This window comes from Micropterus salmoides, unplaced genomic scaffold (assembly GCF_014851395.1).
Source record: "Micropterus salmoides isolate LMB-PRFRI ecotype aquatic unplaced genomic scaffold, ASM1485139v1 Ms_hic_scaffold_5, whole genome shotgun sequence".
In the NCBI taxonomy this organism is placed as follows: domain Eukaryota; kingdom Metazoa; phylum Chordata; class Actinopteri; order Centrarchiformes; family Centrarchidae; genus Micropterus; species Micropterus salmoides.
Window position 1 is genome coordinate 23,246,148 of NW_024044237.1, and position 23,657 is coordinate 23,269,804.

At 39.0% G+C, this 23,657-nt stretch overlaps 2 protein-coding genes across 2 annotated transcripts; one reads left to right on the forward strand and one right to left on the reverse strand.

Annotated features, from left to right (window-relative positions):
- The first annotated feature begins 153 nt into the window (after window positions 1–153).
- Window positions 154–10,239, forward strand: nox1 (NADPH oxidase 1). The gene is made up of 13 exons (XM_038698886.1): window positions 154–629; window positions 873–968; window positions 1,608–1,718; window positions 2,212–2,296; window positions 3,009–3,154; window positions 4,141–4,334; window positions 4,419–4,545; window positions 4,693–4,785; window positions 4,877–5,118; window positions 7,141–7,303; window positions 7,550–7,696; window positions 7,787–7,911; window positions 9,203–10,239. Exons 1-13 carry the CDS (start codon window positions 585–587, stop codon window positions 9,327–9,329), a joined length of 1,701 nt encoding a protein of 566 aa, XP_038554814.1. The 5' UTR covers window positions 154–584; the 3' UTR covers window positions 9,330–10,239.
- Window positions 10,236–21,799, reverse strand: cstf2 (cleavage stimulation factor, 3' pre-RNA, subunit 2). Its single transcript, XM_038698887.1, is given in 14 exon segments — window positions 10,236–10,513; window positions 10,663–10,824; window positions 11,310–11,393; window positions 11,762–11,886; window positions 12,196–12,232; window positions 12,234–12,396; window positions 13,622–13,721; window positions 17,319–17,442; window positions 18,052–18,174; window positions 18,936–19,055; window positions 20,705–20,841; window positions 20,933–21,102; window positions 21,312–21,390; window positions 21,645–21,799. Coding segments are annotated over 13 exon segments (1,485 nt in total). The 5' UTR covers window positions 21,742–21,799; the 3' UTR covers window positions 10,236–10,513; window positions 10,663–10,698.
- Between the last annotated feature and the right edge of the window lie 1,858 nt (window positions 21,800–23,657).

The following is a 23,657-nucleotide window of genomic DNA, read 5'->3' on the forward strand; positions in this document are numbered from 1 at the left end:
TCCAGCAGGATAAAATTTCCTGTGTGGAGTAATAGATACCTAAAAATAGGCATTAGGGCCTAAGAGGGGAGGAGGGCGACTGTTCATAATCCAAGCATAACTCAAATTTCTGGGACTCGGAACAATCCTGTTTTCCAAAATATTTTCAGTCATTAATGATGCAGGACAAAATTCAATGCAGACATAAGAGGTGGAACTTTCAGACAGCTAGGCAGATATTAAGAATGGCCACCACATTTATAAACGTCCGCTGCGTTTCCCAAACGTTTTATGCTTCTGGCTTTGAATAGAAGGAAATACCTCCAAATAATGGTTCGTGCTTAAGCGCCATCACTTCCTCATTCTCACTAGGTTACTTGTTTTTCCAGCAAACTGGAATGTGGTCATTCAACTCTCAGGCGTGAGACATCTCTAAAGTTCCCCCACCACACAATTTCGCTAGCTGCACGTTTTGTATCCTTGTGTCTCATCACCTGTAGGCTGTACACCTGAGGAGGAGGGAGGGAGGGGTCCAGACAGCACGGCTATAAGATAAGAAGTGCAAGCAGGTTGGAGATGCTGCGAGTCGAGATAAAGTGCTCAACATGGGTAACTGGATTATCAATAATGGACTTTCATCCTTCATACTGGTGAGTTCTTTACAGTCGCACTTCGGGAATTTCATTTTTCAAATCGCAAAGAGGGCTAAACGTGACAAGAGTGAGAGTTTGCGCACATGTTTTGTGCGCAAAATACCGAGTGACCAACAAAAACTATGAATGTCAATATCTAAACTCCTGCACCTTCTACGCAAATAGACTAGGATTTTAATGCATATTTTTAAATGAATGACTAATTTTGTGATGAAAATATAATGCTGGCTGTGTTTGCAGGTGGTCTGGATGGGCATCAACATCTTCCTTTTCGTCTTTTTTTACCTCCGATACTACTGGGGGGATTCTTTTTTCTACACGCGCCATCTCTTGGGGGTGAGTGACGAAAATAATAATAATAATAATCGCTTTATTTGTATAGGATGCTTTTTCAATACAGGCAACAAACTGCTTTACAACAATCAATGTTAAACATAAACAAGTTTGAATAAAATAAGAAATACAAAAATAAGAGTAGGCCCACTACAATCTAGGCCTATATACAAAACACATACATAAGTCAAAATAAAATTTTAATAAATTGGCATCATACAGTTGTTTACAACAATCAGTATAAAACATCAAGTTATAACACAAGTCATAGCCTACGTTAATATGCAAATTAGCCTACGGAAAAAAAATAAAAGCAGGCATCACAGTAAAAGCTTTTGTAAAAATGTGTCTTTAGAAGTGAGATTAACGCGGTAACAGACACTGCCAGCCTGATCTCCTCTGATCTCCTCTGGTTGTTTCAGGAACCTTGACAGCAAAGACCCTCTTTAGTTTTCAGCCTAAACCGTGAAACGGCTAAGGGACCAAGGGATCTCAGTCTGCGCCCTGGCGCATAAAAACTCAGAGACATAGCCATGCCTGGCCTTAAAAAATAGAAAACACATCAGCTGACAACGTTTGGTTAATAATTATAGCCTAATTAGTGTATGAACACATCCATACATTTTTATTGATTTATTTCAGCATGCCTTACCCTGGGCAAGAGCTCCTGCCGCTGTGCTCAACTTCAACTGCATGCTGATCCTCCTACCGGTGTGCAGGAACCTGCTGTCTCTGCTCCGGGGCTCCTTTGTGGTAAGATCATAGCGGGCGAGGCGCACTGAACACAGTCATTGTCTTTTAAAGGTGGAGTGTTTTCAGGCTGAACATGCCCCATATTTTCCCACCAAACTAAGTTCTTTGCATTTCATTTTTATTAACACGTTTTAAAGTTGTTGTTTTGTTATCTTCGTCTATGTTTCTGCTAACTTAGGATCCTCCTTTCTAATAATAGCTGATAATAGTTTTGCAAAGCACTTACTCTCTGACATGACTGCATGAAAGGTGCTAGACAAATAAAGTAATTGTATCCAAAAAAATGTTTTTCAATAATAATTTCTGCGTGGCAAGTTTGACAGTCCTAACCCTTATGTTTTCACAACACACTTGTGTGGAAAATCCAACCAAAATACATTTTCCATAGTATCACCCAGGCCCTCAATTCTCTCAAAAGACAGGTCAGTTGGGTTTCAGTGACTTTGCTTTGGAAATAAGTTCTTTGCCAATTTTGTTTTCTTTGTCTTTTTAGTGTTGTGGCAGAACAATGAGGAAACAACTAGACAAAAATCTGACTTTCCACAAGCTGGTGGCATACATGATAGCTCTGATGACAGGTGAGCTTATGTTTTGCTTAAATATTCCCAAATGGTTACGGTTTGCCTCTCTCCTGCAGACATTTTAAAAAACCTTAGCAAATAACTTCATTTAAAGATAAATATGAGTAATTGGTTAAGTTATATCTATAGAAATGGCTTCTTTTATCAACATTTAAGTTAGGAATAGGGCTGGGTGATATGGCCAGAAAATCAATGTCGATAATTTTCACGATAAATGACACTATTATTTCTTTCAAGTTTAAAGGCTGATTTTTGCTCCTGAGTGAAAGTTGAAGAAACCAGATGTTTAATTGTGGTTTTAAACTATTCTTTATGGTCTGAAAATGACAAAGACTTGATGCCAAACCGTGGATCACTTCACAAATCTGAGGTACAACATCCAAAACAATTATGATAAAATATTACATACACATATGATTAGTAAATATTTTTTCAGTACCTTTTCTTCAACAAAATAAATATGTTAATAGAAGAAAAGTGCTAATTAGTTTGTGATTTGTTATATTCTTATTGAGTAAAATTATATTGTAATAATTATCATTATTGTTTTATTGCCCAGCCCAAGTTAGTTTGAATGCAACTTAATTTATCTGTACTATAGGTGTAGATTTGGGTGGATGTGTTAATGAATACTTCAACAAACAAGAAAATACAAGAAACATATAACATAAATCAAACAAAAATGTGTCACCTCTTTGTGTCCTCATAGCTGTTCATATGATCGCTCATCTGTTGAATGTGGAGTGGCTCAACAACAGCAGACAAGGAGTTTATGATGAACTCAGTACTGCTCTCTCCAACCTGGCGGACACACACAACACCACCTACCTCAACCCAGTCCGCATAACAGACCTTGTAAGTTACATAATTCATTATAAAAAAACTACCATAATGAAGAAAGAGAAATGTGGAGATACAAAATCCCTTTATATCTACAATTTTGAGGAAATTCTTGCTTTTGAGGTTTTGTTTGTTTATCATCTGTCTTTAGGCTGAAGCTAGGCTTTTTTTTCACAGTACTTGTTTGAAGAAGGATTTTTAACATGCCAATATTCATATTGAAAGGTAAATCTAAATTTGAAGCTGTAACCATAAATTAGCCGTCAGATAAATGTTTTCCTACAAAATATGAAGAAATTAAAGTTGGAAGTCTCTCATAGTGGAAACACTCCAAACAATGTCACTAGAACCTCAAAATTGCATTGAATTAGACGTTTTTAATAAATGTACTAGTTACTTACTACAAATGTAGCATGCTAATATGTGTTAATTAGCACCAAACACAAAGTACAGTTGAGGATAATGAGTGAGTGTCATTAGTTTAGTTAGTAATTGGTAACAAACTAAAGTATTGGATATACTGAAATTTTGACCTGATGATGGCGCTGGATTAAATCAGGATTTCCAAAGGAGGATCACCAAAGTTAATACAATTCATCCTGAAGGGAACGTGAATGTATGTACCAAATTTCATGAAAAAAACATTCAATAATAGCTGAGAAATTTCAACACTACTGGATGGATTTGGGATCACCCTGTCAGTAGGATTCATCCTCTAGGGATAATGAAAGTATGTACAACATTTTATGGCAATCCATCAAATATGTTTTTGAGATATGGACTAAAATGGTAGACAGGCTAACCAATATTGCCACCCCTAGAGCCATGCTGCTAGCTTGGCTAAAATTGTGCTGTCTGGATGTACCTTTAAAATATCAGTAATAACAGTTGAGAGTCCACATTCTCACCTCCATCTTTTCCGTCATCTTCCTCTTCTTGTTCTTGTAAAGAAAAGCTCATGTTTCCATGTTGTCTCACTCTTCTTCTTCTTGGTGTCTCAGAATCCGCAGCAGATTCCAACCTACTTTGTCTTTACCACCATCGCTGGCCTCACAGGTGTCGTGATCACGCTGGCCCTCATCCTCATTATCACCTCCTCCATGGAGGTTATCAGACGCAGCTACTTTGAAGTCTTCTGGTACACGCACCATCTCTTCATCATCTTCTTTGTCGGACTTGTCTTTCACGGAGCTGGGTAAGGGAAAGGTTTCAGCTAGCTTTTTCTTAAAATGGAATGCTGTTATTGTTAACAGGTTTCACTTGTCTGTCTCATCTTCAGGCGCATTGTGAGGAGTCAACAGACAACAGATCCAGCACACAACACCGCTTTTTGCAAAGACCACAGTGATGAATGGGGACTGATTCCTGAGTGTCCCATCCCTCAGTTTGCAGGAGGGTTCCCACAGGTTCATCTTTTTTCTTTACTCTTCACTGTTCATCCTCAGCCTTTACCACTAATCTACTACCACTAATCCTAAATCTACTGAATTACTACAACTACTAGTACAAAAAAAAGTGTCACTGAGTCTCTGTATTTTCCTCATCCCTTTTAGACCTGGATGTATGTGATTGCTCCAATGGTTCTGTATATTTGTGAACGTCTGCTACGTTTCGTTCGTTACATGCAGACAGTCCATTACAGGAAGGTACGTTTGATTCGTGATTCTTCACCTTTGCCCTCTGGGTTGTTCTGCAGGTTATGTTACAGCGACTTTAATCCATTTGCTTCACTCTCAGATTGTGATGCGGCCGTCCAAGGTGCTGGAGCTGCAGCTGGTGAAGAATGGCTTCAAAATGGAGGTGGGTCAGTACGTCTTCCTCAACTGCCCGGCCATCTCCCAGCTGGAGTGGCACCCGTTCACCATGACCTCTGCCCCTGAGGAGGACTTTTTCAGCGTCCACATCCGCTCGGCCGGGGACTGGACGGACAAGCTCATCAGCATCGTGCAGAAGCTACCAGAGGGATCGCAGGGACCCAAGTGAGCACTTCTGATTTCATGCTGTTAGGCCACATTGCTATGATTTATTATTCAAGCAGGCGACATTTTTTACCCACTGATCTGATTTTAAAAGGCAGTTTGGGTGGAATATATAAAAGAAAAAATTTGCATATTCACAAAGAATTGATTTAAAATCATCATATACCAACAGGATGTCTTTTTTATAGAACATGTTGTGTTAATCATTGTTATTATGTAGTGTGATTTTGATCTACTATTGGGCTGCTCGATACATGAAATTTTTCTGGTGAAAACCTGAACCAGTTTAAATATAAATTTAAATTTAAACTAAAATTAAATAAAACCAGAAAAGTATGAATAAACATTTTAAAGTAGAGACATTTAAGCTGCCTTATTATTATGGGAAAGGATCAAATCGCCCTGTTTCATTTTTAATTTCACAGGAATTCCATGAACTTTGAAGAGATTTTTGCCTCAAACCCTGTTAAATAATTAATTAAACTATTGATTGTAGAGCCCTGCATATATTTTGTTTGAATGACTTTGAATCAGTAGTAGATACTGTATAATGATCTACAGTGGTAGATAAAAAACAGTGTTAACACCTCCTGCAAAATGTCAGTGAATCTATTTAAAACCAGTGTTACAAACTGTAACAACAATTGTAGATGTTAAATTTTTTTCTGAGCGTGTTTCTAAGGTCTTCTCATCTGTATTGTCTTAAAAGCTTGTCCAGCCCATTCCTGTGAAGGAGACATCTCAGGAATGGCTTGAGTTAATGGCTTCAAATTTGGCACAAAAGTCCACTTGCCCTCAAGGACGAATGTCAACGTAACAATTAATTGGAGCGTGCCTAGCTAATTGTGATCCTGTGAATGATTTTCACCTACAGCTCGCCTCATAGAGAGGCTTTGCATTTAAAAATGGCAGGAGAAAATAAAAGCACCACATTTTGTGTAGCTATACTACAAGGTGACAAGGTTACAACAAGGTAGACTTCTTTGTTATTTTACAACACAAGGTTGTATAATGAAATAAAGTTTGTAGTTCCCTTAATGCTACTCACATAAAGCAAAACATTATAAACAAAAATTATAAAATTATATACAGAAATAAACAATTTTGCATGATGCAGTGCTGAGGATGAATTAAGGAGACTGACGGCCTTAGGGAAAAGCTGCTCTGTAGTCTAAGTGTGTGACAGCAGATACTTCCCAGGAGGCAGCAGGGTGAACAGGCTGTGGCTGGGTGGGTACTGTCCTTTAGTATCCTTTGGGCTCTACGTAGGCGCCTCACCGATATCACTGATGCTCGGGAGATGGGTACCAATGATATTCTGAACAGTTTTAATCACCCGCTGCAGAGCCCTCCGGTCCTGAGTCATACACCTCCCATGCCAGTTTGTGATGTTTCCAGTCAGGATGCTTTCTATTGCTGCTTTGTAAAAGTTAATAAGAACTTGGCAGGGGAATTTTGCCTTTTTAAGTTTCTTAAGAAATACATCCGCTTCTGAGCTTTCTGCACCAGCGTGGAGATTAGAGATGACCATGTCAGGTTCTCTGTGATGCTGATTCCCAGGAACCTAAAACTGTTCACCTGCTCCACCTCAGCTCCACCACCATGTAGACAGTGTGTGTGTCTTTATCTCCTTTTTCCTGAAATCAGCGATCAGCTCCTTGGTTTTGCTGACACTGAGCAGTAGGTTGTTCTCTGTGCACCACTTTGCATTTCACGCTGATATGAAGTCTCATCGTTGTCTGATGTGTTGTACGCAAACTTCTCAATAGAGTTCTCTTCATATCGAAGACATCAGTGTCAAAACTAGTACTGGGGTCCATATTTTATTTATTAATTAATTACTGTTAAACTTGACCTAACTTGGCTGCCCTCCCTTTTGTGACATCAGGTCGGAGTGCAGATGCCAATATAGTGTGTAGGTCATGTAAATATGTATTTCTTTAAATACTTTTTTCCATGTTTTGGTTGTCGACTGCAGTTTATGTGCCCTCATAACACAGCTTATTTATTTTTTTCCCTCAGATTGGGTGTGGACGGACCCTTTGGCACAGCCAGTGAGGACGTGTTCGACTATGAAGTCAGCATGTTGGTCGGTGCCGGCATTGGAGTTACTCCCTTTGCCTCTATCCTCAAGTCCATCTGGTACAAGTTCAAAGTCTCCAACCCTAAACTGCGCACCAGAAAGGTAACAACTTAAATTTACTTATGCACCCAACCAGTCTGCTTTTGACATTTAAACCTGTATATTCATTCCGCTCCGCTGGCACACTGATGCACTTGATTGATGTGAGACAGGACCTGTTGTCTCTTAAATACATAACATGTGTTTTCACAATACACCCATGTTCGAGGGCAAGTTATCAGCAGTTTTGCAAGCTCTTTTGTAAGAGGCTTATTGTTAAACATATTTGCATCTGCTTCCTGGTTTCAGATTTACTTCTACTGGCTCTGCAGGGAAACACACGCCTTTGAGTGGTTTGCTGACCTTCTGCAGGTGCTGGAGAATGAGATGGAGGAGAGAGGAATGGGGAATTTCCTCACCTACAAACTCTACCTGACTGGATGGGATCAAAGCCATGTATGTGTGTGAATCACAGACCAAAGTACAGATGAACAGTATGAGGTAGTTTCAGGGTAAACTCAGCTGTGCTGTCCATTTTTCACCCAGGCCACTCATGCAAAGGTTCACTTTGACGAGGACACCGACGTGGTCACTGGGCTCAAACAGAAGACTCACTATGGCAGACCCATCTGGGACAAGGAGTTCGAACAAGTCCGCAAAGAGAACCCCACGTATGATAAAATATTACATTTTTTATCTTAATATCTTTAATTCCCAATAAAATACAAGAGGTAGACTAATCAATTTAATAGTGGCAGAAGAAGTATTCAGATCCTTTTACTTAAGGACCACAAAAGTATCAGCAGCAAAATATGCTTTAACAGAAGTAAAACTACTGGTTCTGAAGAAAAAATGGCCTTAGCTGACATATTATATGTTTTATATGAATAGATCGTTAATACTGAGAATCAATGCAGCATTTGACTGTTATAGTTGGTTGAGATGGAGCTAGTTTTAATTACTGTATATACAGTGGTGTAAATTACTTTCACTCAAGTAGCCTATTGACTTTACTTAACTGTGTTTCCATTTTCTGCAAAAAAATTTAATTATTGTACTTTTTACTCCACTACATGTATCAGACACATGCGGTTACTAGTTATTTCACAGATAAAGATTCATCCATCGTCAACCGCTTATCCTGCGTACGGGGACAGATAAAGATTTCACATCAAAATATGATGCATTGCTCAGTGCACAAAATCTAATTTCTTTCTTTTCTTTCTTTTTTACATTTGTAGAAACTGTAGAATATTCCAGTTTTCTTTATATTACGAATCATCGTGTTTTACAAAATCAAGTTTAATTTTTTTATACTTCTAACACAGCAATTTGGTTCATTCTTTCTTTTTTGAAGCTACAGCGGTACATTATTTTACATTTATAATGTATTTATTATATTTATAGAACATTGCATACTTAAATGAAAACGACATCTTAACTGAAGATAGAATTATTTCTCTTGAAAATAAGGTTTTGAGGACTTGATTAGACAATATATACTGTATATAAACAACATCAAATAAGCAATTCTCGGCATAATGAGTACTTTTACTTTTGATACTTTAAGTACATGTTGTTGATAAAACTTCTGTACTTTTACTTAAGTCAGATTTAGAATGTGGAACTTGTAACATATTTATATAAAGATATACAATTGCTTTTTTTGGCCAACAATTTAATTTGAGATCCACTGGTTAAATCTGAAACATTGTATTTTACAAGCTTATATGTTGTTATCTAAAATATTAACCTGAAATGTAACTAGTAATTACAGCTGTAACATAAATTTAATGAAGTAAAACATTTCTCTCCAAAATGTTGTGGAATAGAAGTATAAAGCAGCTAAAATGGCAATACTCAAGAAAAGTGCCCCAGAATTGTACAAGTACAAGTTGAGTAAATGTTACTTTACATCACTGAGACTTTAAGTCTTCATCGTGTTTTTGCTAATGTTTTCAGGTCTGTGGTGGGAACTTTCTTGTGTGGTCCTGCAGTTCTGGCAGAAGTCTTGGAAAAGAAATGTGCTAAATACTCCGACATGGATCCTCGGAAGACCAGATTTTACTTCAACAAGGAGAACTTCTGAGCGAAAACTCAACAGGAAAACAGCATTTGGGCTTTTTGAAGGGTAACACTTGGTAGGCGGGAGGGGTGATTTTTTTTCACTGTGAAGGAATATTCGTAAAACAATTGGTGATGAAAAAGCTGTCTGACAATCTGGCCCACTAGACAGGTGAGTTCTGGTACACTAGACCAGCACACTGATAAAGAGGCATGTTATTTTATCAGCACTCCTCAGGGACTGACTTTCTTAACACAATGTTTGTATAGCCATGCGTCATAACTTTTAAGCTGCATTTCTGGTGAAGCTCTTGTAGCTCCTGAACTACATTGTTAGATACAACCAACAGTCCAACACCCCCAAAAGATTCCGTTTACCTTCACGCAAGACAAAGAAAAGCAGCCAAGTGTCACATTTAAGAAGCTGGAGCCAGCAAATTTGTGGTATTTTTCTTGAAAAATTACTATTAAATCAGGTAACACATTGTTTTTTTCTGCCAGTCAACTAGCTGTTTCAGTTCAGCATATTCTTATCTTTCTTTAGCATATTTTTTTCCCCACTTGCTCATGATCAAATACACTGTAAATAATAATAATAAATGTTGCATTATTTAATACATGTGATTGATGTGATAAATGTGTGGTAAACAAAAATTTGTCATATATTTTCCTAGGTTTTACTGATTAAGGAAACAAATTCCTCAGAATCAGTGGATCTGTATTATAACCAATCAAATTCACTGGCATTTCCTTATCAGAATAAGATGATGGTTAACTAGGAGGGAGACTTGCAGTCACGTAGCCCGTGATTTATCATCCTCTACAGACGTGGAAGGATTTATAGTTATTGAAGGGATTTGTATTATTTCACAATTATTCACCTTTATTATATTTCCAAACTGCTTATGAATAAAGAAATAAAGGCAATCAATGTCTTTTTCCCCCTCTTTTATTGACAAAACAATATCAAGACAAACCAGAGCCAATAACATGAAAACAGTCAGCTTTGGAGGAAAAGGATGAAACCCGGTGACGTTCCAGCTCCGGCCTTTTTTATCTGTCCAGCATTCACCTACATTGTTGCCTTAAAAGCAAACCTTACTCTTTCACACAGAAAACAAGACAGTATGATTAAAAAAACCTACAATATTCCAAACTAATGACAGGTCTTCAAGCTGAAGGTGACATGGGTGGAGCAGTTTGCATGTCCTGAAGAAGGAAAGAAAACAGAATCGTGTTTAAGAAATGACAGAGTTGCTTCATGACGACACAAGAATGCTTAAGAATCTGTGAATTTCCTGGAAGGATGGAAACTGCAGTGAAGTGAAGGAAATAAAGAAACTTCCATCTTGGCCTACCTGAAACCTTTTGAGGCTTTTCCCTCCGTCAGACCATCAAGGTGCCCCACCTGCCGTCTTCTGAATCTGCTCTTTGAGGATGAGGATGCTCTGCCGCTGCTCCGGCGGCAACATAGCGATTTGTTCTGGGGTCAGCTGCAGGACCTGCATAATCAGGGCGGCCTAGAGAGGGACAATCAAAAGGCATGTATTACATTTAATTGTCATACTGTAGGTAAAACATGCTTTTCTGCCATCGAAATGATGGAATGAGGAAAGTTTCTTGCGTGTCTTCACTGGTGTTCTTGGGTAACACAGAAACATGAGAAGCCTTTATTGTGTTGAAACATCAACAGCTATTGTTGAAGTCAAACAATTGATGCAGCATTTCCATACGCCCTGCTCTCCTCCTCCCCTAAGGTGTCACTTCAGTGAATGAACAAGCAAAATAAAGGATTAGCATTTTGCTCAGAGGCACTTCAACAAGCTGCTGATGACCCAGAGAACTTCTGGTTACAGATCAAAGTCGCTTTGATGTGTGTCGTCATGTGCATGTCTCTTCCCTGGCAGCAGACATTAAATATTTAGAGATTGTTATGAAGGCAATTCAAAGCGACTCTTTGTCCAGTTTGTTATAATACAGGGCTGACAGATAAAGTGACACCCACCTTCTCCTGGTCCTGTGTGGAGACCTGGCTCTGCCCCGGACTGAAGCCTCCTCCCGATGGAGGAACACCAGAAATACCAGGACCCTGCAGGTCAAACATACTGCTAGTTTACACTATTTATCAGAGGGGTAATGACTGTCCAATATGAGCAGAAAGGACCATTTCTTTTGCATCTTTCTTCCCTCCTATTACATAGCTTTTATAATGTTTAAGGACAAGTTTATGTCCATTTGATCAGTATTTATAGGCTAAAAAAAAAAAAAAAAAGGAAAACAGGTTAAAATCCTTGTGATATATCAAAATTAGATACTTTGTATTCTACAAAAACAAGAAAAAGAGAAGTCTTGAAAGTTTTTTTTAATTGCACATAGCCAGTTTCATAAGATAGAAAAAAATAACTTTGGGCAGCCAACATAAAAAAACTTGACAAAGGCATTAGATGCAACTGTTACCGGTCTTGCAGGAGGAGGAGCGTTGGGACCCATGCTATGCGGAACAGGGCCTTGCATCCCTGCCGCCATGGGAACCCTCTGTCCTGTCACTGGACCACGAGCGTCCATCCCTCTCGGGTCGCGACCTGCAGAAGGAAACAAAACCACACTTGCCAATCACACCTCACTGAATACTGAGTGAATCATTCAAGTGTCCATTACATACACAACAACTCTGGTTAAATGTCTGTCTAAAGTTACATAACAATGGTGTTGCTAGGACAAAAGACTTTTGTTTGGTTCCGTGGCTTTTGGTCTGTCTGCCAGCTGGAACTGAAACTAAACTGAGATCTGTTACAAAAACTAAATGTTAACTACATGCACACAATCGCACATGAATTTAAACTAGATTAAGTTCAGGTTCTCAAACTATGAGGCATTATTAGAGCAGCTACCTCTGGTTTCCATCGGGGGTCCCCGTGGTTCCATCATTTGGGGGCCCTCTGGGGTCACCCATCATGTTTCGTGGTTCGCCCATGGGTGGGCCTCTCATGTCCATTGGAGGTCCTCTCATATCGGGAGGGGGTCCACTTGCCATTTGGGTCATATGTACAGGTGGGGCTTGGTGTGGTGGTGGAGCGCCCATGTAGCTGCGGCTAAATACACACAGACACAAAATAAATTTATATTGCAAGTTTTCCAGTTATTAAGTTTAATTGGCAAAATCACTATTACAGTTTTTTGGCATTTAAAAATGTTGCGTTTGAAATCAAATAATTTTATACTATTTAGGATCTGCAATGTTTCAGCAATAGCCATTTGATGTATTTACATTCAGTCATTACCTCTCAGTATGGTACTTTTCAATGTTAGTAGATGAGTCCACCACAGCTAGAGTAAAATTTCCTTTACATGCACAAACAATTCTTCAGAATTTTATGAAATGTCATGAAGTCACAATTAAGGGACTCTGCGAAGGCTTTTAGTTTGACACGACAGTGTAGACACAACGAATAAGAAAACTAACGTTGTTTAGGGACGGGCACCGAAACAAGGTGTTAAACAGGCCTGGGGATAGTGTTTATTATCAGGCTGCAGCCTCTGTCTGCTCACTTTCGGCACTCACACACACCCCAACCACGCACATACACAGCAGCCAGTCATGGTGGAGACAGTGAAGTGACGGTAACCCCAAATTGACAACAGCTATACTCATGCAATAAAACCTTTCCGAGTGAAAATCCATTTGCATGAACATATAGAAAACGTCATCTATGTTTTACAAAAGCTCGAATTAACTGAAAAAAAATTAAAAATAAATTGGAAATGGGGGTGGGCCTGCCCTGGCTGCTGATAAAAAAAAAATCCTAAAAGGAAACAGATTTATATTAAACAACTGTTTTGCTCGATGTCAATGGTTTATTTACAACTGCTGCATGGGGTAGCTTTTATTGGGAAGCACTTAAAGGAAACACAAATCAACAAAACTGTAATTTTCTGCATTGTTTTCATCAGCAGACAATTTTTTTTTTGCAACTGACTGATGGCACAAGATGGAGCAGCCACAGTGAGCTGATGAGGAGCTTCAGGCGACAGGCTGCGCACCTCCAACTCCTTAGCACTCCTTTACTGTGCCCTGCTGTTGTGTGGAAAACTAGTTTGCCTGTGTCATTACTGATTGACATCTTTATTAAAAACACAAGTTTGTTTGGCTACACTGCAAACTAATAAACTAGCTGCTCATCAAGTGTTTACCGCCTCCACATTTCCTGGATCTGTTGTATTAAAGGCATGAGATTTCAATGATTATAACTTAAATGTATTTTGGATATTTCAGTCTTAATGGACTTTAAATTTATGTGATATGAGTAAACATCTTACGCGGGTTCGATGACCTCTCCAGTCACTGACAGCAGAGTTCCTCCTCTGGGATCATTAGGACCATCTCCCAGCAGGCCCCTAGGAGGGATACCACCTGGTCCTGGGAGAGAAAGTCACACATTCAACCACATAAAAACACTAGGAATTTTTTCTATTCGTTGAGCAGGAAATGTTTCATGACTAAACCATTAATAATAGGCTTTAACTGTGAACAGGCTGCAACTCCAGGTAAAGGACACACACACACACACACACACACACACACACACACACACACACACAGCTACTGCTACAACTATGAAAGGATGAGTGCTCAGGATAGATATCTCAGGAAACAACCAGAGCCACATCAAACTGCCACAGCCTGATGTCAACACACATGGGGAAATATCAAGAGAGGGATCAGGAACACAAAAATTCAGGAAAAAGTGAATCCACATTAAGAGGGAGGTTATAGGTTCAAAACACATGAAATGCCATCTGTAAAAAAAACAAAAACAAATTCCCACACAGATAAAGAAGGTCTGAATATTTTCCTACTTGTGTCCTGTAACTCTGGTGTTATTTGGCCATGAAAACATCATGATGGGAAGCATGCAGAAAGAGAGAAGTAAAATCGGTGTGTCAGTGTTAAATTGTTTTAACTGCATGACTATCTACAGTGTTACTACCCAAAGTGAACAACAGCACACAATTTTTGAATAAATTGCAGTTAGGCAGGTTTAGATCCGTTCATGCCAGTGAACACATTCATTTCCTTATATCTGCTGTCATCTCACATGTGGTTTGGTTGAATTGCTGCAACTAATGACTTCAAAATCGACAAAACCAAGACTCAAGGACAGACCTCTCATTAGGTGTCAAATGTCACTATATTCTTCTTTTTCCAGACACTACAGTCATACGTTTTAAAGAATCTCTAATAAAAAACATCACAAGTCTGAACCGAATGCCTTCATGTGAATTTCTACTGATTCAGAAAAGGAGTAGGAGTTTTGTGAAAATCTGCCAGGTGTGAATATCAATAAATTACATTTTCAGAACTCTAAATAGTATGTCTCATTTTAAATCAGTTGGTAAACAAAAAGCCTAAAAACAGAACGTAAACACAGAAAATGAGAATAAAAAAAGGCAACAACAAAAAACTAACAAAAAAAACATGCCTCCACCCCAACATGTGGCCTCAACATCTATTTTACATCATGTCTTGAACAACAGGAGATCTCCTGTGGTCCACGTCCATCAGTATGGATTGATGACAGTCTCTTCCAAACTTTCACAAACTACAAATAGCAGACTCTGCAAAGTAACCCCCAGAGTCAAAGCAATTTAATAATGCCTGGGGAGGTTTAAATTTGTCTTCTGTCAAATGAGATTAGCTCGTGCAGAGCATCAGAAGAAAAGAAGCACAAAGACAAAACATTCACAAAGGTGATAACAACACAGCCCCACCACAAACAAGCACACCTTTCAGCATGGACAATGTTTGTTGTTGCACACAATTCAGCTACACAGAGAATCAGTGTTTGTGGTTTACTACGGCACCAGGACTGGTTCACCAAGCTCTTAACCTGTCGGATGCAGGTCAACTGTCAGAGTTGTACCATTTCCAACGACTGGCTCAGACTTGCCTCGAGCTCAGAGTCACACCTGCACATGTATTGCAGGTCACACTGAGCAGGTTGACAATGAGTCAACTAGACGAGGTGATGAGGCCTGTCAAGCATTTTCAACCTCCTTCACAGAGTATCTTAATTCCTCCTCTGTATTGACAGCCACCAAGCTGCGCAATGAAGTCTACTAAAAACTAAAAGAGTGCAGATGGCAGAAAGCCATCATCTGGTGTTGACAAACTTACTTAAACACAAGCAACTAGTGTATGTATACTACATGTTCTGACAACGGCACTGTTGAAATATCAAATTCACACCTCTCACAAAAGTTTATAGTTTTCCTATTTCAACACTGAACTGAAGGTCCTGTGAATTTAAAACTATCTACAATGCACTACACACAACTTACTACATTTATTTACTTACTATTTTGCACATTTGGGTTCCGAGTCACATTAACAGTTTTACTTCTACTCCTGGCACCTGCCCAAAAAACCCTTATCTGGTCAAACGAGGAGTCATCCCCATCCCCCCACCCTCACCACACATCCTGCTTTAGTTATGATAAAGCTCAGAGATCATAATCTTTATACATACAGACTCAATAACTACTTTAATGGCTGAATGTATAAAGGTAAAAGGGGTTCATATTTATAGTGTTCAATGCAGTTGAACAAACTGCAGAAAGCTAACACTAAATCCCAGAAGAGCTGTACATTTGGCCTCTCCATAACAGTCCCATGACCTGACTGGAGAACTGACGGAGCACAGTGATACCTTGAGGCCGCTCGATAGCAGCTTGTCCAGACGATCCTGTGGGAGAATGCTGAAGGTTTCCTGAGCCAGCATTAAAGTGAGAAGAACAGGAGACACAAGACTCAAGAGACCAAAGCAGCACTTTTGAAGCATGCTCATGACATTATTGTATGCGCGCATGCACACGCACACACGCACACACACACACAGGGGGGTGAAGAGGGAACTTAACGTTAGGAAATATGTTAGATGAAGGCAGAAACAGAGACAACAATAGAATGACTAACATTTAGGGAGAGTTAAAATAAGATCCTCAAGAGTCAAGTTGATAATTCTGTGCCGCTAATAAAGCACCACGACTAATTACAGGGCTCTGGTGACACCTAGTGATCCCAGTGAGCCATGACACCTGCAAAGCTTTAATGTAAAATGAGGTAATTCATTCATTCTAACAAGAAGATCATTTCTTTTTTGTATTTTAGCCAAATCTCTGTTAATGGACGCGCTGCAGTTACAGTTGAGGTCAGAATAAGTGCAGTTATACAAATGTATGCTGAAATAACTGAATAAAAATGTATGACTGTAGTTTTGGTTCCTGAATAATCATTAACGTGTGTTATATATATATATATATATATATATATATATATATATATGAAAAAACAAAGTAAAGATTCTCTGATTTCTGCTTCTTAATTATCAATATCTGGATTCTTTCCTCCTCTGCGACAGTAACTTTAATATATTTGGGTTGTGTACAAAACAAGACACTTGAAAACATCCTCTTGAGATTTGGGAAACACTTTTTACCATTTTATAGACCAAACAACGATCAATTAATCGAGTAAAATGATCCCCAGATTAATGGACAATGAAAATTGTTAATTGCAGTCCTAATTTTCATTACAAACTCTAGTACTATTTGTCAAACATAACATATACCTAAATCTTTAATCCTTAAAAATGTTGCACATCTTATCATACAGATGGCAAATCACAACAGAGACTAATAAACCAGAGGAAACTACAGCATGACACGTGTGTGGAATCAACTGAGCAGATACACACACGCGCCAAAAACAACTGCTGTAAGCCTCCAGAATTACAGACTGTAGTGGCAGACGTTTGCCGCCGATTTAATAGTGGAATGAAGATTTGGTAAACAATCACTTTGTGTTCATTCTGCATGAGGAACGGGTGCCATGAAACAGTCACACCTCTCACATTAACCATCAATGACCTCAGTAATTGATTTTTGGAACATAAAAGTGATGTTGCCACAGCCAGTTCAGTTGGTGATGTGAGTACACAAGCAGTTTGATGATTACCTGGAGGTCCCACTTGTCCTGGACCCGGTCCTGGTGCAGGTCCTGGTGCAGGCATTGGTCCAGGGACAACACCCATGTTGGGGGGCTGCATCATCGGAGGGGCCCCATTGACATGCATCCCAGGCTGAACAAATGACAAAATAAATAAATAAATAAAGGAAACAAATAATGTAACCTACAGAATTAATCTAATATGTTATTCATTCTGAGACCTTATAAAAAAAATAACTAACAAAAAAACACCGTTACTATCCCATCTTTCTCGACTTGAAGAAGGTATGATATGATTAAATTTACTCACGTCTAGGGAAATGCAGATTACAGAGTGGAAAGAGACTGCATGATGGGATGTAAACCACTACTCTACAATACAATATAAACGGGTTAAGCTATGGTCACATTAAACTGTCCACTGAATATTTGTGCCATCTGCCACTCACTTCTAATGGACAGATTAAAGCATGTGTTTCCTGCTCTCGTGGATTAGCAGGTCATCTTTGACCAACTTTGTTTCTTCAACATATAGAAAATATTTAAATAAATGATCACATTCCAGATAAGAAGCTCTCAAACACTGTTTACAGTTTTGATTGCACTCGCCATTCTTCATTCATTTCCCGCATCAGAGCTGTGACTTCACGTCTTTTTCTGGAGCTGAGTGCGGGACTATTTTATTGAAAAGAAGTGTAATGTGACCTTTACTGTAGAGAGAGTGAAAGACTGTTCCACTTACCACAGGCTGCGGCTGAGGCACTGGCACGCTGGGCTGTGCAGGAGGTGGATTGACAGGCGGTGCTCCTCCACCCTGCCCGCTGGGAATGAGAGGCGGGACTGGAGTCTGACGGTGCAGCATTTTCTGTATATGAATGAAATGGAAGAGCACTTCTCAAAAATTTGTACTCTAAAGCGCAGAATAACTTTCCATCTCCTTTGACTAATGACAAGGTGACAGTCACATTAACCCAGGGGTGGCCAAACGTTTTTGACTATGGGCCATATACAGAAAAATTTAAGACATCACGGATATAGTAGTCTATAGTAATCCATAGTCTGAAATTTTCACCGTTTTACTTGTTATTTGTCTTTTTGGTTCCGCCATGTTTAATCAACTGAGGTAAATGTTTTAATAAACTAGTAATCCATCATTGTAGGCAGGGTCTAACATTTTTCACTACCTGCCACTGTGGCAAGCCACTCAGATATTTCCTTTATTTAGCGCACAAATAAGTGCGCTTCTATCCAAAACGATTTACAATTGCAATATATGTCAGAGGTTAATGCCTCTGGAGCAACTATAGGTTAAGTGTCTTGCTCAAGGACATATTGGTGGTTGTGTCACAGTGGGAATTGAACCCGGGTCACCAAAGGCATGTGTCTTATCTACTGCACCATCACCACCCAACGATTTTTCCTGGGCGCTAATTTCAGACCCTGACTGTAGGTCAAGTAATTGTTCAAATTTACAGCGGCTCTAGTGTTCAAACTAAGGAGTGCAATGACAGGGTTCACTACTAGTTTTAAAAATTCACCGCCGGGCATTTAAAATCGGGCAGTGGGCCGCAGTTGTTCCGTAGCTTGGCCACCCCTGGATTAACTCATTACTACTATTACTCTCACCAAGGCTATCTCAGGGTCAACAATCCGCATGACCACTTGGGCCTGCAGCAGAGCATAGGCCAGCTGAGGGTTCTGCAGCAGCATGTTCCTCGCCTCCTGGGGGCTGTTCTGCACACACAGCTGGAGGGAGAGAAATCAGAAATATGATATTATTGACAGCATCAAAAAACACAACTGGGCAGAGCAAAAAACAAAACTTTGGATTCAATCCCTTTTACATAAAAATAACTACTCATTAAAAAAAACCTTGTGTGCTTTTAGTTCCTGACAAGTTAGACATCCCCCTGTAGTTTTTGTTACCCAATTATGATTCAGATAGACATCCACAACCAACTAAAGCGGCTGCATCAGCACAAAACATTAAACAAAAGACGTGCAAACAATATCTGTGGTATCAGGATCGGAGCCCGGACACTCACACTCTAATCAGCATATGGAGCTGTCCTACTGACAAAAGCTTTGGTGCAACAAAACACTTTTCCAGTCGGAAGGAAAACGTCTGCAGAGTGGCGTTTCTTTGAGCTTAATGAAGCAGACTGCCAGATGTGCAAAGATGAGGCTTCTCTGGCAGAGTTGAGAAAGATAGACTGTTAACGGAAAGGAAGAACGAGACTAGACTAGAGAGAGTAAAAATAATTAAAGATACAGTCAGAGAATTTGACTTGTTGGAAAAACTATAATTTAATTACATTGGATCTCTTACTTTACCTTCTTTAATTCCATCTAGGTACATTTCCATTTTTGAAAGCCTGAGCAACATTCAGTATGTTCAATCACATTTTGGTTTTAAAGTTTTGACAGAAAGCCCTCATTTTATTTTGGCCGCCTTAACAGCAGCAGCCATCTAGCATCAAAATGGTGAAATGCTGCAATATGTAAAGGCCAGGCACTATTTCTTCAGCCCTGTTCTGGGGAGATGGTACTGTTACACAAAGATCTGAACCTAAATTCAACAGAATAATACATAAAGGCAACTGAAGCACAAGTTCCAGAGATCAATTCATAATACCAGAGCTTAGGCACCATAACTGCCCATTAAAGCTTTCGGTCAAAAAGAACATTTTTTTGTACTACACTACTTTTATTTATCAGCCTGTCAAAGTTTCTCATTAGCTTCAAATGTGGGTGTAGTGAACATTTACAGAATATTTGAAATTGGTGTGAATGTATTCAAGATTTATTGTGGATTATATAAATATGCACAAGTAGGCTTGCCTGGTAAAAGATACAAAAAGCATTTTATTACAATTCTAAAGTTGTTGAATGTCAGTTCATAACAGGTCAGTAATCCAGCTAATGAGTGACACCTGACTGTGAGTTGACAGGAACTGTGAGCTTATAACAGCCTCATAACCAATAAATAAAATAAGTTGAAAATTGGTAAAGTAACACAACAATGATTTAGTCAAAGTAATAATGGTCAAGAGTCAAAAACTAAATTATTTACTAGAGCATCATAACCAATAACAAAACAGAGGGAACTATTCAGAGAGTTCTTCACAGCCTCAAGGACAAGAAGGACAGAACACGACATAACTGTGATGCACACATGTCAATTTGATTAACATAATGAAACATACAAGGAGGTAGGGCTGGACTATATCAAAGTAGTGACACTTCACTCTGTAAGTGCTAAATTAATCTATTTAAAATACCTCTATTGAGAGGATAGATTCAATTAGACCTGGAATGTAACAACAATCTGCGTCCCAAGCAAGAAGGAACCGTATTATGTGCTAGTAAAAAACTGAGGCAGTAAAATAGCCTACCTTCATTTGTTTCATAAGTTCAAACATCTGCTCAGGTGGCAGACTGGCCACAGCTCTGCTGATGGACTCTGGGGCTTCCTGTGGCTGGATGCTGTCTCCATAAGGAGACTCAATAATGGGTGCTCCTGTTCCCAAACCTGTGCAAGACAGAAAGAGCAGAGTACTGTAGCTTTGCACCAACATCTTTCAGTCGAATCAAATACATCTTAGTTTGAAATAAAGGCTTACTTTTGAGCTCTTCCTTGTTTTTCTCACTGGCTGCATTGTCAACACGAAGAGCCCGACCACTGAACTCTCTCCCGTTCAGGTTCCGCATGGCACTGAGGGCCGTCTCCTGGTCTTGATATTCACAGAAGCCATATCCCTTTGGTTTTCCTGTCTCCCTGTCATATACTAACCTGAGAACAAGAAGACACATGTGATCGTGTCTGATACTAGTCCACATGTTTACAGTTGATTAAAAAAAAGGGAACATGCATTCCAATCTTCCACGGGGAAAATAACAACATCTAAAACGTTAAGACCCCGGTGTTTAAACACCGGACAAAAAACCGACTTTTGTAACGTTATGCAGCACATAATCAACGATACTAGTAATTTCACTCACCTGAAGCTGACAACAAGCCCGACTTCTGAAAATATGTCTTTCAGCTGTTCTTCTGTGGCTTCATACGGAATGTTCCCCACTAAAATAAATATGAGATATGACAAATGTTAATATGACAATTAAAATGAGCTCACTTTTTCACTTAAAGATTTGTTTTCTCGTTGTTCATGTGGATGCGGTAAGTTTGAGCTGCTGCCTTGCTAACGGCAACACTAGCCGACTATCTCTGTTAGCAAGCTCTAATTCATTAAGTTAGCCGGTGCTGCATCCACTTATTATTTGGCAAACGGAAAAAACTGCCTACAACAGAGCAAGTAACTGCTGCAAACTTACCAAACACAGACCGCAATGAACGATCAACGGCTGGGTCTCTATTCGCGGCGGCGGCGGCAGCGGCAGCAGCAGCCGCAGCGGCAGCTACGTTCGCCATTTTGGGGACACAAATGAATGTGACACCAGGAACTTAGAATGTGTATCCGTTTGTGGCAAAAGGCCACATTCAAATACCAACAGCGCGACCTTTCCTCACCTCTTCACAGTTGACACCTATTTTTTTTATTTTAGTTTTAATAATAAACTAGCAATGTAGCAACTATAGCAAATATAACAATCTGAAAGCGGGCTTCACTGATGACGGTCAAAGTGGTCAGCGCAAAGTGGTAATAGATGGCGCTGTTGTCCGCGAGTTAGCTAACTTACTGGTTTGGTTCGCCTCCCAGCACTATGACACAAATATGAAATGCTATGAACTGGTAACTTAACGTTAATTATTTAGATGAAAGTAAAACAAGTCAGTAGACTCGTCCGATCTGCTTACGAAGATCAAGTTTTCCTGCAATAGAAGATTTGGTGAGTGATTATTTTGGGATGTCATCTTTAAATTGCTTATTAGCTAACTAATGTTAATGTAAGTTAGCCATGGGGAATGCCAGTTAACAGTTACCACACGTGAAGTCTGATAAAATACATACGTTTGGATCTCATGTGAGACCAGGCACATGTAAATGAAGTCTTTAATATCAACCAAAACTGAATTTATTTACTTGTTATCCATACAAGGCATGGACTGTCCTCAGGAAACTGTTATTTGGCTAAATATATAAATATGTATGTAGTGAACCTGTAGTAAAGTATAACGGTATAAAGTATGGTGGCTGGTACACATAGACTATCACACACCTGTTCCCATGGTTACTTATAATGGATTACTTAATTGATACATTTAGAATATGGTTTAAGTTACTTTAATTTAAAAAAAAAAATCTTAAAAGATGGATAAATTGTGAATGGATCTCACAATTACTTTACCTCCCGTTTTACCATAAAGATTGTTTTTGTTTCATCCACACTTTATCACTTACAGTTACCTAGACACCTTGTTTAATCAATGTGCAACCAACAGAAAAATAACAGGAGCTTTTAGTGGTCAGCTGAGGTGATAGGGTCTTCTTCTTGCTCATTACTCTAACCTATGAGAGCCCCTGTCAGTTGACTGTAGTTTATTGTATAGTTTATAGTTATTGAATTGTTTCAGGAACATTGTATCACCATTTAAGTCTAATATTGCAGTGGCACATCCGGCCTCCACATCTATTTGCTTAAAACACTCTGGACATTTACAGTAGTTATTTTTTCAGTGTTTGATTGAGTGTCTATCTCTTTATTTTGAAAACTCATAAACTAATTTCTACAGATGTGCCAGGATATCAGCAAATGGTATAATATCAGTATTTTCCCCATATTATTTTGGGCATGCTTAGCTTTATGTCAACAAATCGCTTGGTTGACTACATGTGCTGTGAGCTTGTAGTTGTTTCTTTCTGCCAAGGCCATTGCTAAGTTGTTGTTTGTCTTTATCTGAAACAGTTTGTTGGTGGGCACTGTAGGCCTTGGGCCATGAAAGAATTGATCAGACTTTGGTGGTATGAACATAACAGATATAAACATAAGAGTTAAGTTCTAGGGGTATATTTGCAGAATCAATATACCTTAATATTCAAGTGATATAAATGATGGATTTGGGCTTACCAGCAAGTTGGAGAAGTTTAAGGTTTTGTTCCATGCCACATGATTATATTTACCTATAGTTACCCTTGTATAGCTCCTAAAAAAAGGTTTATCTTGTTTGTTATTTTCAATTCACCAACTACATAAAACATCAACATACTAAATATTTTAAGGATACCATTCATTGTTAATGTAAACTCCAAAAACACCAGTCGCTTGAAGAACGCAAACAGCAGCAATAGTTGGCAGATTTTCCTTTTGTGTACAGTTGATGTGGTAAGGCTAATTATTAGGGCTGCAACTCTCAATTTATCGATTAATAGCTATAAAATGTCAAAA

Coding starts and splice junctions, on each gene's coding strand:
- nox1 (XM_038698886.1), top strand. CDS start 585: ATGGGTAACTGGATTATCAATAATGGACTTTCATCCTTCATACTG. Junction 3,155..4,140: donor CAGTCCGCATAACAGACCTT/GTAAGTTACATA, acceptor TTGGTGTCTCAG/AATCCGCAGCAGATTCCAAC. Junction 4,546..4,692: donor TTGCAGGAGGGTTCCCACAG/GTTCATCTTTTT, acceptor CATCCCTTTTAG/ACCTGGATGTATGTGATTGC.